Source organism: Oreochromis niloticus, linkage group LG5 (assembly GCF_001858045.2).
Source record: "Oreochromis niloticus isolate F11D_XX linkage group LG5, O_niloticus_UMD_NMBU, whole genome shotgun sequence".
NCBI lineage: Eukaryota > Metazoa > Chordata > Actinopteri > Cichliformes > Cichlidae > Oreochromis > Oreochromis niloticus.
This window is the reverse complement of record NC_031970.2, coordinates 31,423,351-31,444,321: the sequence shown is the minus strand read 5'-3', so window position 1 is coordinate 31,444,321 and position 20,971 is coordinate 31,423,351. Positions and strand designations below refer to the sequence as shown.

General features: G+C 40.9%; 1 protein-coding gene across 3 annotated transcripts; it reads right to left on the bottom strand.

Moving 5' to 3' along the window:
• Positions 1-630: 630 nt before the first annotated feature.
• On the bottom strand, positions 631-20,761 carry mst1rb (macrophage stimulating 1 receptor b). 3 transcript variants are annotated; one of them, XM_005450167.4, is made up of 21 exons: positions 20,487-20,760; positions 16,671-17,975; positions 11,514-11,690; positions 11,306-11,428; positions 10,236-10,406; positions 9,971-10,131; positions 9,544-9,679; positions 9,315-9,451; positions 8,795-8,974; positions 8,529-8,628; positions 7,074-7,292; positions 6,830-6,976; positions 5,721-5,874; positions 5,454-5,543; positions 5,111-5,323; positions 4,927-5,007; positions 4,553-4,734; positions 4,308-4,417; positions 4,034-4,199; positions 3,735-3,871; positions 636-2,572 (listed from the first exon to the last, which is right to left on the bottom strand). In XM_005450167.4, the coding sequence occupies exons 2-21, from the start codon at positions 17,874-17,876 to the stop codon at positions 2,341-2,343; spliced, it is 4,122 nt and encodes a 1,373-aa protein (XP_005450224.1). In that variant the 5' UTR covers positions 17,877-17,975; positions 20,487-20,760; the 3' UTR covers positions 636-2,340. The 3 variants fall into 3 exon arrangements, with proteins under 3 accessions (XP_019214178.1, XP_005450224.1, XP_003442668.1); XM_003442620.5 differs by having other exon boundaries at positions 2,341-2,572; positions 5,111-5,326; positions 20,487-20,761; XM_019358633.2 differs by lacking the exon at positions 20,487-20,760 and having other exon boundaries at positions 631-2,572; positions 5,111-5,326; positions 16,671-17,876.
• Between the last annotated feature and the right edge of the window lie 210 nt (positions 20,762-20,971).

The following is a 20,971-nucleotide window of genomic DNA, read 5'->3' as shown; positions in this document are numbered from 1 at the left end:
ATTAAGGCTAACTTAATGACTCTGTAATAAATTAGCTGCTAACAGACACACAGTTATGGTTGAAGACCGTGCACTCTCTGTCAGTTATAAGGTTTTGTGGAACAGAACTTGCCGGTAGGTCTTAGAATTAGGTAAATACGACCACAGGTGAACAAGTTTATTAAGATTATGATGTCATTATTCATTAAAAACCAAGCCAAAATACATAAGCAGTGTGTGAAAAAGTAATTACACCCTGTAATTCAGTAGCTTGTAGAGTCATTTTTAGCAACAATAGCTTGAATTGTTTTTGATTTGATGCTGCATCAGTCTTTCACATCATTGTGGAGATATTTTTGGCCTCTGTTCTTCACAATGCTACTTTAGTTCATTCATTCATGCACACCTCTCTTTAGTCACCACCATAACATTACAATCAGAAGTCTGGACTTGAACACCTCGATGATTCTTTTCTTTTTCACACATTCTGTTGCAGATTTGCTGCATGAACCAGTTTGGGCCAAGCTTTAGCTCTCACACATGACCTCACATTTGACTCTACAATACTTTGGTATACAGAGGAGTTTGTATTCAACTCAATGACTCCAAGGTGTCCACGTCCAGTGAGTGTAAAAAAAACCCAAATCTGAATCTGAATCAATTCACAAAACTTTATTTAGCCCACAATAAGCAAATCAATTTGACAGTCCAACATTAGAACAGTAAGCAGTGAATAAAAAATAAAAAACAAATCATCATCCTTCCACCACTGTGCTTGACAGTTGGTATGACGTGTTTGTGCTGATGTGCTGCGTTGCATCATGGCCACACATGTCCACTTTGTCTCATCTAAATCTAAATCTAAAGGACTTTGTTCCAGAAGTCTTGTGGTTTGTTCAGATACAACTTTGCAAACCAAAGCCACCCTGTCATGTTCTTTTTAGAGAGAGGGGAGCTTTTCTCTTGGCAACCCTTAAACAAGCCGTACTCAGTCATTCTTTTTCTAAATGTACTGACATGAACTTTAATATTTAACATGATAACTGAGGCCTGTAAAGATGTAGCTTTCAACTTTACAATTGGGGTGAATTTGCTGGGACATCCACTCCTGGGCTTGTAATGATCTTTCTCACTGTAGAATTATATTTACCTTATAATAATCTTATAACCCTTCCCAGACTGATGGACATCAACATCTTTCTTTCGCATTGGGGTAACAAACGCCTGAATGCGCGAGACCGGCATATTGCCAAAACTTTAGTTTTATTGAGGCGCTCACACTCGCTGATGATCAGTTAATAAAGTGCTTTTATTTAACAGCACCTGGCTGCTGTTTACCCTCTAAATTTCTATGGAAATAGTCAGGGTGTACTTAGTTTTTCACCAACCGCTTCTGCATTTTGGCTTAATTTTGTTAAATAAATAAAGACATGAGATAATATGTCATGTTTTATACTTAATCTGAGACTGGATTTATTTAATTTCAGGACCAGCTGGAGACCAAATTATTTTTATTATGTCCTAATATGTAAAATTGTATGTAAAATTGTAGAATCCAAAAAGAGGTGTGACAATTATGCTATTTTTATCCCATTTGACATTTCCAGTACTATATTTTATATCCGAAAGTGCTTTAGAGAATTGCAGGAATTCAACCAATGTAGAGTCTACTTGCATGCAGTTCCCAAACAAACTAATAGCATATGTCAAATGCTGATTGTTTGAAATGCTGCCTTCAATTGGAAGGAAGACACAAAAGAAAACAAAACTGGACTTTTCCTTCTCCACTGTTAAATCTCCATTACAGCTAAAGGATTAACGCAAACATGAATGAGAATAGCCTACATGAGTTGTTCCAAATGTTTTTGCACTCATGTGGTGACACACACAGCAAGAACATGTGCATCTGCAAAAGCTCTGCGCAGCACCAATCCAGAACTAATGCAGTACCAGCCCCTTAATCCACTGTCAGAAATAAGCACTTGAGCTCCCCTCTCATCAATGCCTCGCTCACCAAAAAGCACACTTTTCTTCTTCAGCGCCCAGCATCTGTGAGCTGTAGTGCCTGCACTTCTGTAGGTGTTCGTAATTTGAAGGTACTTTTTACTCACCTAATGCACTATGATGAAGAATATCTTTCTATCTCTGTCTTTCTTTTTCCTTTGGCTCACAAACCTGAAGCCCACAGTTGGGCCTTCTCACTTTTTCCAACTACTTATGCTGTTCCGGTGAAAAGCAGCTTTTCTGATTCAAATCCACTGAGGTAAAAGACACTGGTGTGATGAGACGGAAGTTTGTTTTTTCCCTTTTTTGTGCGCCTGCTATTAGCACCAGAACCAGTTTAAAGTAGGGGGAGGTGAATCAAGAAGACATTGAGCCTGAGTCTTCAACGTCTGTGGAGTCATACTCATCAGCGGATTCAGTCAGGGCAGGATAGGGATGAGGCTGGTCAAGGTTGACGTAGGTGACATTCAGACTGATGTAGTGCTCTCCTTCCAGGCCAGACAGTATGGTGGAGACAGCTGACACCAGTGTAGCAAAGCTGGGCCTCAACTCTGGATCTGGGTCCCAGCACTGGAGCATAATGCTATACCTGGGGAAAAAATACAGGCACAATTAAAATACTGTGTAAGGAATTAGACATTTTCACGTAAATTTTACCAGGCCCTGAAAAATTTCAGACTTACAGCAGACTCACACAGAAGCACTGTGTATGTGTTAATAGCTGCAGCTGGTTAATCCTCTCCTGATGACTGCATGGCATGTAGGAACGATTTTGATTGGCATGCGTCTCATACACTTGTTTTATTGAACCAGGGTTTACAGGGCCGTGAAGCACAACAATTTGAGAAGATGGCATAGATTTGTATGCTGAGAGTTGGATAATGAGACTGATAGCTCTCCTGTGTCTGAACACTAAGCATATATCTGTACCCAGCAGCTCATTAGCACAAAGACTAGAGCGAGTGAAACAGCTTGCCAAGCTGTGTACAGCTGTAAGAGAATCCAGCGCCCAGGAAGCTCACATAGGCAACCAGATGAGATCCCAAGAGGTTCATGGTTCACGCTGGCAAAAAATATTTTGAAAATATTTAATTAATGACATGTAAATTTTGTTACATTTGGGTCAAGCCAGATTAGGTTTGTTTCACCATCCCCAGAATTTAGCTTCTAAAAGTGAATGGACCACCAAGAAAGCGATTATATAATTAAAAAGTATTGTTCCTCTGATTTGCTCTGATCTAGGTGGTCCAGGTGACTCCCTTCCATGAGTCCTCAGACCACGTTGAATGTGTTGCCAGGCCTCAGTGGACACGGGGCATGCATGGTTACTTTTTAGTTGTTGAGCAAGAGATCACCACCTAAGCAGTTTATCATTGAAAGGCAAAAGTACGGTCACACTAGAGTGTGTGTGGGGGGGGAGATTGTCAGTTGTGTGTTAGTGTATCTGTGTGAGTGCGAAACACATAAACATTAACTCCAAGACAGTGTTGCATAACCATGTTAAAATACAAAGTAGTGGAGAATTTACAGGTATCACTCCACTTGAACATCTTGTCATTATTATCTGGACTTTGAGTCATGATTTTTTTTTTTTGTGTTCTCTTTTACCCTGCAGCTGTTAATTTGTACCAGAACTACTTAAGCATTGGTAGGATCCACATCAACACATACACAACAGTGTATTTTTGCAATAACTTTTGGAGTGAATCAGAAATTTTTAGCCATAAAATGACTTCATTCTTGCTACTTACAAAGGGTCAGGGCAGTACTGTGGCTGAGGAAGCCTCCTGCCCTTCAGTAAATAGTGCGTTATATCGTATGGGTCCACCTCTGGGTAGGGGCTTGCTCCTCTGGTCAGCATTTCCCACATCAGAACACCAAAGGACCACTGTATCCGAAGACACAAAAAATATACGCGACATACCAGCAAATGTGTATAAAACACTCAAATACAACTTTATAATGCAAACAGTGTAATGGAAATCAAGTAAAATACATTTTAAATGCAACTATTAATTTATTTTACTGCAGTAAATCTTTATATGCGTACCACGTCTGACTTGGAGGTAAATTTTTGTGTTTGCAGACTCTCGATGGCCATCCACTTGACAGGCAGTTTAGCCTTCCTGTGGTCCTGAACACTGTAATATTCCTTATCGAAAACATCTCTGGCCATGCCAAAGTCCGCCACCTTCACCGTGTACGACTCATCCAGCCTGAAGAAAGGAAAAGCCAACTGAAGGATTCTCTTGAAACCAAATGCTTTAAGTCTAACAGAGACACTGAAACATTTGCTAAATTCTCTGCATGTCTTGGAAACTCACATGCAGTTGCGTGCAGCGAGATCTCTGTGCACAAACTTCTTCTGGGCCAAATACTCCATCCCCTTGGCAACTTGCAGCCCAAAGCCAATCAGATCCTTTACAGTGGGGTTCTAAAGAAATCCCATAAACACACAACAAGACACACCTCATTAAACAAAAGGAAATGATAGTTCATTAGGTATTTAACAGATGGTTCCTCATAAACGAGGTGATGAATTTTCAATATTTTAATATAGTTATCACACCCTCTTCTCGCAGCGTATGAAATGCCGCAAGTCCCCGTGTTTCATGTATGGCAGAACCACAAGAGGGAGCCCTTCCTGTGGCAGGAGGACGCCCAACAGAGAAAGCACGTTGCTGTGATGGAAGCCCTTCATTATGATGCCTTCCTTCAGAAACTGCTCCACCTCTTCCACATCTGTTATTCCTGATGACACACACATGTAAAGATTTTTTTCTGATGGACTCTGAGAAGACAGTGGAATTACAGAGAGAACCTCTTCTGAAAGGTACTCATAGGACATCATAGATACTCTTAGCACTTTGTTCCACAGCAGAGACGCTCGGGTTCTGTCGTCAAACATATAAATCAAACCTCAAGAAGCAGACATTACTCAACTATTCAAAGACTTGACAGCACAGTGGATTTCTCTGTTGTTGGAGTCTGTGAAGTAGCCGTGATAGACGGTTCCAAAATGACCTGCAACAAAAATGAGAGACAGAATTACAGAGTTCCTTCAAAATATTATGTAATGCTTGGGTTCCATAGCAAGTTTTTTTGTTTCACGTGCACAATTCCTTACCTTTTCCGATAATCCGATGTTTCTGGACAACAAGCATCTCTGCAGGAATAAGAACATCTTTCACCTCTTCCAGCAGCTCTGGCCTAAAACTGGTGATAGGGATCTTTTCTGTAGGAAGGAGGGGAGTGAGGGTCGGATCTATGCGACCTCCAGCATAGGTCAGGCTGGGGAATGCTACCGGCCCAACCAAGGGGGTGGGAGGACTCAGCGATACTACTAGTAAAAGTTCACAGAGAAAGAAAAAGAGAGGCATGAAGCTATTAAGGTTATGAAGGTGTCTTTGTCAAAGGAAAATTAGCAATAATTAGAGTAAAGAATATTATATATGTGCTTAGATAGCCACCTCTTCTGTAGTCTCCAACAGGTGACATCTCCACATTATTTGTACCACAGCGGTTGGCGCTGTGGGTTAAATGTGACTCTACCATGGAGGCTGAAAAACATTTCACAATAGTGTTCAATCATCAACCCTAACAGCGGAACACATTTACATCCTATACAAAACCTGAGATGTTCTACTTGAAAGACTTTAGTAATTCATCACACTGACATCCGCTAGCAGTTGTATAAACATGACTCATCAAGGTCCACACATGAAAGTGGCGCTCACCTTTCTTCTTCTTCCTTAAGTGTTTCATGACAACAAAGGCCAGCACTGCCCCGGCCACCAGAGCTGCCAGGATCCCCAAAACAATGCCCACCATGTAATGGTTGCTGACCCTCACCACTGTGCCAACGTTGTGAACCTGTCCGTTGATGGAGATCTAAAATAATAAAGTCCATAAATCACAAGTTTAGTATTTCTGTAGATCTGGAGGAAACCATTCATTTATGTAAAAGTTTTTGCCACATATGCTCTAACCCATGTTAGTTAGTAAAAATCTAATTTTGTATGAGCTCAGCTGTAAAAAAAAAAAAAAAAAGAAAGAAAGAAAGAAAGAAAGAAAGAAAGAAAGAAAGAAAGAAAGAAATTAATAATAATATTAATTTGTACGTTAAATGTTGATTTTATGGTGGATGGCTCAACACTTTAAACAAACATCTCTAATAGATCCATAATTTTTCTATAGTATTCTAATTATACATTTTAGAGGATCTGCATGCCTGGTGGACAGCAAGAAGGAGGAGGACAGTGTTGGAGATATGGACGCTACTTTTATCTTTAAGAGTCAAAGTGCATCCAAGACAGAAACAGCTGCTGACACAAATACTGCTAACGCTACATCAGCTCAGTACAAGCATCTGTGCTCACAGCATGCTGACGTTAATATTGAGTGCATACAACCCAGCAGCCAAAGCCTTCTGCAGGTGGCTGTGATGAGCATTCAGACATGTAGCATTGTAGCTTCTCTTTTATACCTGCACGTGTTTCTGCAGTAGAATCACTCCGATGATCACTTTTAACTTGCCTTGCTTTGTGTAGTGGTCTTTGTTCATGCGTTAAAAAGAAAGCCATCGTGTATGTCCTCATTAAAGTACTGATTTGTATCAGCGTGTGGAAATGCAGCCGAAGGTTAACATTGTTAACCAGTATTTATGTGGCAATGCATTTTAGGTCATGTTACATGAAAGTAACGAGTAGTGTAAGAAATTACTTTCTACGGGGAGTAATTAAATCACGTACTGCATTAGTTTTAAGAAAAGAAGTGAGTAATGTGTGATGCATGAGTTTTTGTTTAGTATTGACCCCAACACTGTATACGACACATTAGTGCAAACCTTCACTGGTAGTCCCTCACTAGGAATGGTCATGTTTTTGGGGATCCTGCAGGTTATCTCATTATCCAGGACTTTAGCACCACAATCAACACCTGCCACCGTCATAATGATGGTCATGCAGGAGCTCACCAGGTTCAGCTTTTGGTGCTAAGAACAGAATCAAAACGTGTGATATTTAAAATTTCCAATACATTCCACACATTCGAATTGATTTAAGTAAGAATGAAGTTACACAACAGCTTACATGTAGTGACACCTCATCAAACCCAGGGTACAAATTTAGAACATGTCCTTCTGTTTCAAAAGGTATGGGCTCGCCGTAGGGGTGATAGGAGAACTCTTTGCTCCACAGGCTTGATGCTCCATCCATATCAAAAGATAGCGATCCTTCCACAGTTTCATCCCTGTGGAAAACAGGGGTCATGCATTCCATCCGTGTGGGTAAAGACTTGCCGAGGCACTCCTTAAACAAAACAGTGTAATAAAATTTTAATGCTTCTGTACAATAAAGTATAAGCACATCACCCAGAGAGGCAATAGAGAAACTCTACAATTTAATATACTGCTTAAAAAAAAAAAACTAAAATCATATTGGATCTCAAAGGGAGAAAAATCATGTTTGATATTTATAATGACATGTACTGGGTAATGTGTTAGGAATGAAAGGATGTCGCCGCATTTTGTGGGCATGAAAATTATCAGAGTTAAAATACAGAGAGTTGAATTCAAAGACACCCTGAAAAAATGATGCAGCAGAATAGTCCTTTTTGCAAAAGAAATTTCATTGCAGCAACTCAAAATGTACCTCAGTTGTTTGCGTGGACCCCACATGCTTTTACGCATGCCTGACAATGTTGTGGAATACTCCTCGGTATCTGGGAGGTATCTCTTTCCAGATCTAGACTAAGCCTGTACAGCCTGAAGTGCAACCTGGTGGCTCTGGATGGAAATATAATTTCTCAGAGGTGTCCTATTCGGTTTAAGTATGGGCGAGCATGGGGACCAGTCAATGGTATCAGTTCCTTCATCCTTGGGAACTGCCTGACCTGGAAACCTTCACTGACTGACCGCTAAAGCAGCCATGCTAAACGATGTTACAGGCAGGATTACTTTCTCTAGACCCTTTCATGTTGGTTACATGTTCTCATGTGCTCATGGTGACGCAGTTCAGCAGTGTCAGGCAGTGAGAACAGAGCACACTGAGGATGTCGGGCCTCTTCAGTCTGTCCTCCACCAGTGTCCTGCTGGAGGTCATTTTGTAGTTTTGGCAGATTTCATCCTGTTCCTCCTTGCACAAAGGAGTAGACACCTGTCCAGCTGATTGGTTAAGGCCTTGTCCAAGTCTTCTAGAGAAACTGTCTGGGTCCTGGAATCTCCTCCATGCTCTTGAGACTATGCTAGGAAATACTGCAAATGTATGTGCATGTATGTGCCACCCTGTAGGAGTTGGACTACCTGTGCAACCTCTGTAGGGTGCAGGGATCACCTCATTCTACTAGTAGTGACACTGAGCCTACCCAAATGGAAAACGAGTTAAAAAAAAAAACAGTAAGAAAACCTCAGAAGGGAAAAATATCAGTGAACTCCAGCTGTAAAACCATTCCCGTTTTGATGGTTGCCTCATTGGTGCCATTAGTGCATCTGTTGTTAATTTTTTTTGAGCACTGTATATTTACAATGATTGATGATGAAACTGTACCGTTGACACAGATTTCAGGTGGCTCTCATTGGGTTTAAAGTGGATGATGGTGCGGTAAACAGAATCCAGGTTCTCCCCTTCAATGACAATCTTTGAACCTCTGCAACAAAAAGACAGATGTTTAAATTCCATTTTTTTAATGAATCTGCCATTTCAGAAAAATGAGAAATACACAAAAGTGAAGTGCAAATGCAAAATGTTCTGATCATGCCCTCAAAGTATGTACACACAGCAGCTGTTTTTGTGCTGAGGTCTCTGTGGCCTACCTGTCAAAGCTACAGTCAGGCCGGACGTCTGTTATCTTTGGGTTTTCCTTGTAGTAAAACACCTTTGTTGTGAGAACAGGAGACTTGTCAATGAACACACTCAGAGGAACATCTCTCACCTCTGAGATTTCTTTGGACAAACAAATGATGGAAGACACGTTGCCTTTAGGCACTGTGACCCTGCAGAGAGACAAAGCTATGTGTGAGTGACACATCACAACAGACAAACTGGAGCAAATCGAAAGGCTTCATGCTCTAAAATATATTACTGTTATCATCAAGAACTGGAGCAGAAAATAGTTCACTTGTGAGTCAGTCTTTTAACACTTAGCCAGTACTTTTCCACATTGTTCTCCAAACAAGCCTGAACATGTTTACTTAAAACATCATGTCAGTAACAACACTGTCATTTTCTTAACCTCTGAAAACCAAGACAACTTTACGAGCTCTAAGACAAAACACTTGAGAAACTGAGTAAGTGATTGTGCTACAAGGCACGTAAGGTTTTGTATTTGTGTACCTTTTTATGTCGCAGGCCACATCGTTAAGAGTGACTCTCCTGGTCTTTCCAGCATCCAAGTGAGGCCCACTCACTGTGATAAGTGTGCCCCCAACACGAGGGCCGTAGTTGGGCTGGATTTCTGTGATGTTGGGAACCTGAAGAAGTCAGTTTATTTTGATATTGTGGTAAAGCAAACCCTCTTCATAGACAAGGGAAAAATGAATTGCAAGATATTAACAAAGGTTACCACAAACGTGAATCCTGGCATTTCTGCCTTCCCTTCAATAGAGTAGCGTCCCTCCACTTTGCCCTCATGCACTTCCACTGTAATGTTGACTGGTTTGAACAGCTCAGTGGCCCCAGAGCGAATCTTACACACCAAGCTGAGTATCAGAAGAAAACACTTGCATTAGACATTAACCACAAAACTACTAACAATTTAATTTCATGGTGAATTAAAACTGTCTGACTACAACAGGAGACAAAATTACCTTCGGTGACTTATCTTTGCTGTTTCCAAAGACCATTATAGAATAATGAGCAAGCATTAATATAAATAGGGCATATCACAGTGCAGCAAAGATATAAAAAAAATACTGATGGAATTGCTGATAATGATGACAACACAAACACCTTGTTCTTAGAACCAAAACAAGCCTTGCAAAGTTACTCACTGCGTGATGTTGCTTTTGGCTGGAATCACAGTGCAGGACGTCTGTCCCAGTCGGATCTGGTGGGTTCTGGAGGTGATAGCGGGTCTCAAAGGCGACTGGAACTCCCACCCAGTCAGCGTTAGCTCTGTTTGACCATCAGGGGGAGCAGTCCGTGGAAAGAACTGTGTTAATAAAAGACAATGTATAGTTCACCATTGAAAATGAATGCTGTCATAAGTTGTAAATTTCTGATTCAGAGATTGTGGATTATTAGACTAAATCTCACTCCGGAGATCCCAGGTGGGCAGGACTCGTTTCTCCAGCGATTGTGGCACTCGCTCTCCCACGAGCACACTCCAGAGCACCAGCCACAGCCCATGAATTTTGGGGCAGTCAGGCACATGGCACAAGTCAGGAAGTGTTGACAGCCTGGTCCTCTTTGGGGCACCTGGATCATCTAAAACAAAGTAATAACCGTTTTCATCTCACACACTTATTGTTAGGGGAAAAAGAAATCTTCGTTTTATTTTTCATATAATGAAGCCTATAACCAGCATAAGAAATGTTCTTTTCAAAACCACATAATGATTTCTCACATTAAATATGAAAAGTATTCTGCCTGACATGTTTGTCTGCATTATAACTTGTTTCTTGTATTTAAACACCTGAATAGATCATCCCTTTCATAGCATGTTAGCAGGACACGTGTAAAAATCTTAAATGCACGATTTAAACAAGATGTACGCGATAATGTAAATGAAATAGGTGTGCATAAAATGATGTTTAATCTTCAGTTTTTACACTGGCACTCTGGACACTGCTTGTTTCATAAAACTACTGTAGACTACTGTAGAATAATTTTATTTGCTGGTTAATAATTGATCCTGTTCATGGAGAGAGACGTGTAAGCTGATACTTGGTCTCAGTCAGCAACAGTCTGTTTAAGAGGTCAGCTGGACAGCTCCTAGTTCTGAAACGACTCTTATCTAGTGTCATTAAAATATTACAAACATGTTCAGAGGAGCTTCATTTTCTAAGGTCCCACGGGAGTGTCACGTGACCAGTTTGATTTACTGATTCAGTTTAAGGCTCTTACCCACTAATTGATTCTCATGGTCACAAGGGTGACACCGTGTAGAAAGCGAAAGACATTCGCTGGCCCTAAGGCAAGAGAACACCCGGGCAGCTGCTCTAGATTGTCACAAAAAGACTGCTAAAATTACCCAGCTCTTTTGTAACTGTAATGTGACCAGATCTCCGTGTCTTTCAATAGTGAGAAGACAATTTACCCACAGAGCCTGCTGAGCTTGGACTGGTATAAGATTGGTATACTGTGCAAAGGGACTGCAGCTGTACCTTGTCTCCAACCACAAAGAGAAGATATTCTGAAGAATGCACAGCAGCAATGGAGGAGACCCTCTGGTTTTCTACCAAGGAGTAATTGGCAAAGATGACAGGGCTGGATCTTGTCAGCACAAGCTGCCAACACAAAATGAAGTGTTGATAATTAGTAGAGGAGCAAGTAAATGAAGACAAATGCTAAAGATGATCAATTATGGTATACCTGAAGCAGGCGTCCGGTTGAGGTACCAATGTGGGCCACGGTCTTGTTCTCTATAGTTGTGACCAGGAGAGATGTGAGCAGGACGTTTGTCATCTTCCTGTTGAACAGGTCCACTCTGTAGTAGGGCTTTGACACCATCGTAGGATGGTCTCTGCATGTGGCATTATTCTCCATGCTCTAGTACAAAGGTCGTAGACAGCAGAGGGCACAGACAACAGGAAACAGTGAGACAAAAAGCAGTTCAAGTGCAAGCTGCAGCTAAGCAGTATTACACATATATGTGGCAGCAGGGTATCAACAGGTTGTTCGACCTTTATGCTGGAAAAAGAGTGTTGACAGCAGTGTTGTGCTGTCAATGTGTTTCAGTTTATACTGAGCATTAAAATGATCACTTGTTCTTGATATATCATATTACGCTGTGTTCAGCAGCAGATCGGCAGTCATGTAGGTTTAACTGTAGAAGAACTTCATTAAGTATACCCTGAGGTATATTTTCTAAAGTAAATTACTGTATTTGCAGGGATACGTTTAACTTAAAAGGCAGCATGAAACAAATCCATCTCTCTGTACAGTTCCTTGATCTAAAAACACAAGTGCACACTGCAGTAATTGTGTACCCTTAATATCTGTGCATCCTCTATACAGAAATAACAAAGTCAGTATGATAAGAGGGGTACTTTAACTTGTTCGTTACTGTTCTTACTGTCTTGGGGCAACTTTGACCACATAACTTCCTCTGGGATTAATAAAGTATTTTGATTCTGATTCTTTATGACAGTCTGAGAATGTCTGATCTGCTGTATGCTGTGTGATGAATGTTGGTCCTTGAGAATAAACTACTAAGGGGGACTTGGATTTGGACAAATCTGTTAAAGTCACTGTTTAATGGGAAATGTAAACAAATCTACACCATCAATCACATATAAAGGCTTTTTGATGTAAACAAGAACACAGCCGTTATAGTATGTTAAAGAAGATTTATTAGCTGTCCGACCGCATGGGAGCATAGAGTTTGTTTTACATGCCTTGAGCAGTTCCATATTATTAGATTGTAATATTTGATCTCTGGAAAATGTACAGTTGTGGTTCGACAGACTGAGCTGCTTTCTTGTGAGATAAGTTGAGCTCGTCACCGGGGTGACAAAGAGAAACAAAGTATCTGGCACAACAGAAGCCCGAGGTGAATCGGTTGTGATAATATGATTATTTAATAATCTAAAGGCCTTGGATAGATGTTTATGCCTTGCATTACTGACAGGAGGACTGCCCTGGAGCTGTAGATACAGAGCAGAGAGGATCACTGTTTGATTTAAGGGAGTATTCTACCAAGGAACAAGAAGCACTATGAGAACACAAACCTCCACCAAGGCAGCAAACTCTGAGCAGCACTTACTTGTAATGGAATAATAGTATTGTCTTTCGTGAATATTCATTTTGGGGGGTTTTGTTCTTTTTAAACATACTTTACAAAGTTCGGGGTTTTTTTGTTTTTTTTATTTGACCTTTATTTAACCAGGAAGATCCCATTGAGATTAAAAAACCTCTTTTTCAAGGGAGACCTGGCCAAGTTTGTAGTGCAGTAAAAACAAGTGCAAAGTCGATCCTGTTAAAACCCATTTTAATATACTTGACATAATTTTAATTACACTTTTTGGGTGTAGAGCACGTGTAGCATGCATTTTATTTTTAGTAAAATTAATTTAAATGTTTTGCAATAAATATCAAGTGAAAAAATGTTTTGATCATAAGTGTTTTCAAAAGAAAAAATACCAATTCTGGAATATTATGACCTGTTATTATAATTTACATAACATTCATAATAAAATAATGTGATATTTAGAATCCCCATACATCACTGCCTACATGTCGTCAATACAAACAATGTCAGTAAGAATGTCAGTAAGTCATTAAGTTGACCTTGAAGAGCTTAGTGAATGTAGGGACATTTTCATGGATTGTTAACATGAGCCCACTCTGCACCCCTGCAAAGCTTTAATGGAATTTATTTAAAACCTTCCGAGCTGTCGTGTTTACAGACGGGCTTGAATTTGCCATATTTTTCTAGTCAATGTCCATTCTTAGTGTGAAGTCTCCTCCAGTTAACTGAAGGCTGACATTAGTGGCCTAGTGCCACTGGAAGCCATATATGTCTTTGTGGCACATTTCCTCTGTTTTGTTTTTTTTCTCATCACTGATATACGTTGATCCAAGTTTCATCTGTCCAAAACCTGCTTTTCCAGGGGCTACGTGCTGTTTTTAGGTATGTGGTAAAGTCTGATCTGGCCACTCGGAGACAGATCACTGGTTTAAACCCTGGTGTGAACCTCTGATAATGATATGCTTACCTCCTGGAGTTGTCCTAACTTAAATGTTGTGAACAGGTTTTTCTTTACCTTGGAAAGGATCCTGCAGCGATCCACCTCTATTGTCTTCGGTAAACATCCAGGCCTTTTTATGTGTTATTTTTTTCACCGACTGTGCCACACTGTTTTCTTTCCTGCTATCGCTCTGACAGATTTGGTTTGTTTTTGAATCCTAAAAATGACCTGTTTCACTTGATGAAACAAGTGAAATGTCTTTACACCGAAGGTTACATTTGTTCACATTCAAATCCCACCCTTAAGTGAACCCATCCAGTTACATTTGAGACCATGCTAATAAGTACCAGTGCAAAAATGGCAGTAATTTCTCTGTGGTTAATCCAATATACTTGTTCAGCTGCTCAGAACTGACCATATTAATCATATAACTAGATCTTAATTATGTTGTGATATACAGATAAACTAAAAATGAGTCAGTGTCTAAAAATATATGGACTGTATGTGACCTCAGAGCTTAAGAAAAAAACAAAAACAGCACTGCTATTGACTGAAGTCATCCACCTCCTAATCCCAGAGGAGTATAAAACAGTGGTTATGAATTGCTTTCCTAAAGCCTAAATCTCCATTACAGCTACTCTAAATACAAATATAAAACTAATTATCTGAAAAGCTGTAAAAATGAAAACTGTAAGAGTATTATCAAACATTTTATCGTACGCCAGTCTAAAACAATAGTGCATTTGTCATCACAGAAATAGCTAAATAATTCAGTGACGTAGTAACAAGCCAAAAAGCGTGGTATGTATTAAACACAGATGATGTTTTGGCAGCAGTTTTGGCATGTATTGGTCTGCTGTGAAGTGGAAGAACCAAGGTTTCAGTCTACTGGACAGTCCCACTGTCACGTTACTCAATATTCAGACCAGCAGCCAAAAGCAACAACAGAAGATCCATTACAAGAACACTTCACTAGTCCAAGCAAAAAGTGTTCCTCCTAAGGCAGAGGAAGGGACAACATAGCTCGAGTTCTGCCAAACTTTATGAAATCACTTTCTCCTGAAGTGCCATCATCTGGGATACCCAGCAGCTGAAATCATACTAATTATACAGCTTTACCATATCACAGCAACATTACAGTAATAGCAACCAGTCCTTGTGGGAATTCTCATAGTTTCTCAAACTGGAATTTACTTAAAGTAACTGTGGTATCAGATGTCTTACCACAGCTCCCACTACCCAAAACCTACCCCAAAAGACAAAACTGAATAATTTAACACAAAAAAATATGAGAAATATGCATGGGATCTGGGAATAAACGGGCGTTTTCCCATGAGAAACCAGCAGCAACATATTCTAAGACCTTTAAAATTAGACATCCTAATGCACACGCATGGCCTGAAAAGGCCACTGACTAAAGTCACACAAAAAGGGATCGGGGCAAACCTTTCCAGTCCCTTCTTGAGAACATTCAGCCTATAGAAAAAAAACTGACCCTCACTCCCACTTGGCTGCCATCCAGGTCCTTCTGGATAATGATGAGTGTGTAGCAAGACTTTTTCCATATCTATTAGCAATCCAAAAAGCTTTCTGCATCCCTGTTTTCTCTGATTTAACAGTGACGTCAATACAACTGACTGCTGATGCAAAAGCTTCTGCTCACATTCCTAATATGACTGAAATGGAAACCTTAATATTGCTTCACAGAAACCACAAAAATTTCCTTTTCATTGGTGTGTCATCTAGAGGAGGTGATACATGATGAATAAAGGATCATTTCTGGTTTAAGAGGAAAATAAATTCAACTGAATGACCATAAAAATTCATACAAAAAGGGTGAAGACAATAGACTGTATATAAAAGATGGTCATTACCACCCAGGCCTCTCCCATTGGTTTTATACTGTGTGCAATGAAGCCAGGAGTAGCCAGAAGTAGGAAAAGCTGGCCAAATATGCCGAGAATCCCAGCTGTGCACAAAACAGCCAAGCAATGATGCATTCAAGAACAACCAGATGTTCTGAAATTTCCAGTGTTTGTTTTCCTAACTGCACTGTCTGTAAATATCTCTCAAAACCATCTCAAAAAATGTGCTCCATTGAAGAGTGTCTGATGCAAAAACTGCAAATAAACCCCAAATCTTCATCCAGCAAACCTCTCGGCTGTGAGTGGAAAATCCCTGCTCAATATAAGGTACGTGTGATCTAGCCATAAAGCCAGGGAGATTTGCCTCGTCAGTGATGCTTTGGCTTGTGTGACAACACTGTGTGGTTGTGTCCGATCAACATTTTCTTGTAAACCTAGTGAAGGTTTTGTCAGAAATGTCATCGTTTACAGATGTGGTATAAGTGTGTATTTATCTAAGTTTTATTTGTCACTAAACCACAATGATTCAAAGACTTGACACCGTCTGACATCTCAAAGTTAAATATTCATAGAAAAGATGGAAGGAGGAACCATAATTCTGGCCAAAACCATTTTTGGTACCAGGCTGTAAATGGGCTTTTTAATTTAGGGTTTAACATGGGAGTCTTTTAGGGATTGATTCACTTTTGGAGCCTGTCACTACAAGAAAAACAATTTTTGCTTCCCGTGATGGATTCGTTTTCAGCCCTGAGGCTGGCTGAAGATGAGAGACATATTTTAAAGCTCTGCACCCATGTGACAAGATTTTTATCAAGCCACCTGTGTTAGTCCATAAATTATCCAAGTTCAGATAATTTTCTGCTCATCTTATCTCCACATACTTTCCTTTTTGCCAGCTCAGACCAAGCAACTGTAGCATTTAGAAGAAGAAGTAGCATTTTCATAGTTGTGTATTTGCAGACTGATGCGCTCACCTCATGTGGACAGCTCTCACAGGGTTGGAAATGGCAGAGCCCTCTAGAGAGCTGCTCAGGTCCAGACTCACAGCAGTCATCCACCCCATCAGCAATTGCCTTGTTCACATTGTCCATGGGGAAGGCGCACAGGGCAGAGTCATGCTCCGTGACTCCGTTGTCATCAGTGACAGCAAAAACACCGTACAGGATGTCATCCTCCTCCTCCGCTCCTAACTCCTCTGCCAGCTCCCTGCCTGCTTTGCCAAAATGGGCTGCCTGGACCACGTTGTACACAATATCCTTATAAGGTTCACTGGCTACGTTCCTCCTCCTGCGCTTTGGTTCAAAGCGACACTCCAAGATCAACTCGCGATACCGCTTCATTTCCCATTCGTTCCTTGGGAGACGTCCCAGACGAGTCTGAAAAGGTGACGATTCCTGATCTGGGCTCTCTCTCTGGACTGAAAGGAAGTACACAAACTCCTGAGTGAAGAAGCTGTAGACATATTCAATATGGTACGTCTTCCGCAGGCTGGGAAGGACAGTCAGACCACGCACATCACTGAAGAAACCATCTTCTGTGGCCAGTGGTCGGCGAACTGATAAAGACTTCCTGCCATAACGCTGAGTGACACTGTCATTAACACTGGCCGCGACAAAGAAATAGACAGTCTGACCCTCCTCCACCATTGTGACTTTCGTACCAAGAGGGCTAGCCACACAGTCAGGACAGTTAGCAGCAGAGTTTGAGCCCTTTCTGAACAAACACTTTGAAAGAGAGGGTGGCTCTCCATTTGGGTTCAGCTGGTGGAAATAGCATACGCCGTACTGAGAACTTCCACAAGAATATAAATACATAAAGAGTGTATCCAACAGCAACACCTGATTGTCTGTGTCCTCTGGAAAGTTGTGATTCTTGTCAATCTCACACAAATTGCATATGTGACACTCTGAGCCCCCCACTGGCCCAGTGCGGAGCTCCCACACCTTCTCCAGGCTTCTGTTGACAGCTTCGATCACATTCTTAGAGGCCACGTACACTTCTTGGTAAAATGAGTTGTTGACTATGTTTTGGATGGGACCCCCAGCTTGGAAGAAAGGCATTGTGTACACAACAGAGAAATTGACAGGGTTGGGGGCCAATGACGCACAGTTGGCCAGGGCAAAGGCCAGCACAGTCTGGAACCAGACGCATGCCCACCACTGTCTGGTCCAGTGGACCATCTCCAGTCCGGGTTCCAGGAGGCCAAAGGCACAGGCGATGTGTGGCTACCTCCAGGTCTGCTGCTGGGTCAAAACCATCCTTAAACCACCCTGTGACACCTGATAAAGCAAAAAGAGTAAAGTAACTCATTAAACCGATAAGAAATCATGAGCTGCAACTCAAGAATGACTAAAGCATTTTCTTGCTTGAGAGTTAAATAACAAAGATGCCAGTTTAATGAGCTACATGATCCAGGAAAGCTTCGCATAAAGATGTGAAACAGAAAAGGGGATCTTAGCTGACTTGACTGCTTTCTCCTGCTTTAAGCTAAATGTCCTCTAGGACCAACATTATACTAAATTGGACCTGTATAAGTGTTAGACAGATATTCTCATCTAGCTCAGGCCAAGAAATCAAGTGAGCATATAACTAGCAGTACTTATATTACCTTTATTCAAGGCTTTTAAATGCATATCGCCTATTTCTTATCTAAAGTTCCTTTAGCAGGAATGGATTTTGTTTAAAGAACCACCTTTTGAACAAACAAGGAGCTGCAATTCCGTTTGTATAAAGAGGTAAAAGCTGACAGGAGAGTTTTGTTGTGTCTGAAACCTACTAAAACTGCTCTAAGACCATAAAATGATAAGCAGTGGCCTGTTGTTTCATGTTGTCATGATAAATGATGCCTCCTATGGGATTTGCTACTAATGAAAGTGAAAATCAATATAACAATATTTTATTATGTTTTACATGGAACCCTAAAAGACCTGAGGTAACAATCATCATCACCATCTTGTCTGGGCCTGATAATAAAAGCACATGTGGTCATAAAAATAAAAGCTTTCTCTGACTCACCACAGACACTGACAGGAAATGTTTAGATCATCAGACACAGAGTTGTGGTGGTAGTAGATGTGGATCTAACTATTTTTACTGGGGCTTTGTACATAAACCATTTATATCTGTCTGGTCATGTTTACTCTGGTTAATCACAGGCAGAGTTCTTCAAATGAATCATCTTCTTTTATGCAAGGGAGTTGGTGGTAACAAACCAAGATAATGACCTTTGCTCAACATGAACCAACCAAATTTAGCAAATCTACATTTTTCCATTGCTCATCCACCCCAAGCTCTATACAGCATCCGAGCCCTGTCTTCATCCTGAACATACATAAGTGGGTGGATCATTAACTGGACATACGGTATGACTCTTTTCAAGAAGCCTGGCCTCTCAATTATGCATTCCTGTCACAACCACTACGTGCCTTTCAGGGGGAAAAGATGTCCACGGACTGATGGTCGTCAGACGTCGTGTAGCCTTTAAAACTACCAGGTGAGGGCAAAACTGCTCTTCGGCTCGTGTCAGAGAATTTAATCAATTTTGAACATTTTATTTAACAGTCTCAGAAACGGCAGTGTGAGCCAATTGATTTTAAGCACAAAGCACTTGTTTTTGCTAAAAGCAGTCATATGGAAAAGTTCAGAGTCTCAGGTCTTTGCATCAATAATTCATAGAACCCCGCTGATGCTGTTGTTACATTTTAACATTTGCAGCTCCTTGTAAAGCTGAGGTTAAGGTCTGGGGACATGGGTACACATAGTAATGGCACTGATTGACTTTCTCCTTGTTCATGGTTAATAAAGCAAACGGCTGAAACAGAGTTTCCATTCGCTTTGCTATTTTCAGGCCAACCAAGGCTTCATCACTGAACCGGCATGAGTTGCCAGTAAAGCACCTTGCTCACTGGCACTTTGGTGTCCTAATCAAGAGTAGAAGAAGATCGAAGACCTCTCTTACAATAATCAATGCACAGATATCCAGGGGGATTTGCAGAGTTGAGCTGCTGTTTGAACAATCAATAGTGAACACATATTGGACCCCAAGGACTCATTGACTCAGTAGAAGGAAATAATTTCCAAGGCAATACAGACTCACTAGAAATATCCAGTTTAAGGAGGAGCTGCGTCTGCTTTTCTTTGTTTTGAAAGATCTTTATTCTACTGTGTGATTTTATTCAAAACAATGTGAGATCAGAAACCAGTCCAATTATGAGTATGTTAACACAGAACAGCATAATTTCTTTTCATCCATCTGCCCTCTGCAGTTGATCGCTTGTATTTATGGGTTTGTTGTTGTTTGGGGGGGGTTGGTGAAGTTTTTCCTTTTACTTTGTCTCCATATTCGTGGTTACAATCTGCCTTCTTTGGAAACACTCCAGTGTAATAGAGTGCACACTGGCTCCAGTCCACGGGTTAAAGATGTTATTTTGATTCAAAAACCCGAGTTTAGATAACGCAACACCGAGTTTATATTTCACAACCCCCACAATAAATATTAATCGCAAATATCTCGCTTTTTCTAAACATTTATAAATGGATGACACCGGCAACCCTTCCTCGCGTTATAAGTGCTGTGAGTGATAATATAAGGAGTGTTTCAGCACAACTTTCTGTACAATCTTTACACTGTAGCCGGTGCTGTAAGTCAAACTTTGGATCATAAACACATACTATTCTTTTTAAAGTCGTCTTCTAGCATTGCCTGTGTTCTGAAGACTAGTTGGTTTCTGTTTTGTATCTAAACATCAGAGCAGACGCTGCTGAAGGAAAGAGCGTGATGAAAAGCTTACCTGTACAGGTCAGTCACAGTCCGCTTGAGGGAAGCAGCCACTGCCAGCTCTGCCCTTACTGTAAAACAGCGCGCGGGGGATGACGGGTTTTTCCTCAGGTAGAGTTAATATCACACAATTAGCTTAACACACGAACATATATATTTATATATTTTAAATGTAAGCCCTTCTGTTTTCGTTAAGCGCCCGCTTCTTATTTAACTTTAACTCCCGGTTTGAATCGGTCCTCTGCACCTCAGCTGTGTCCTCGCTCCTCCCCTCACAGCTCCACACTGACACACACCGGCTGCACGAACAGAAGCCAATTAGCCCAGCGTCTATAGATGGCCTCAGTCACTTTTTAATGCCATAAACGTTTCCTCTTCATCTCCCCCACCACTACCCTGCCTGTTTCACAGCACCATAAAACTTACTCCTTTTGTTGTGCAAGTGTGCTCCGCGTTTGTGAGACGGAAATGCTGCTGCTACTGCCATCTACGAAGTGC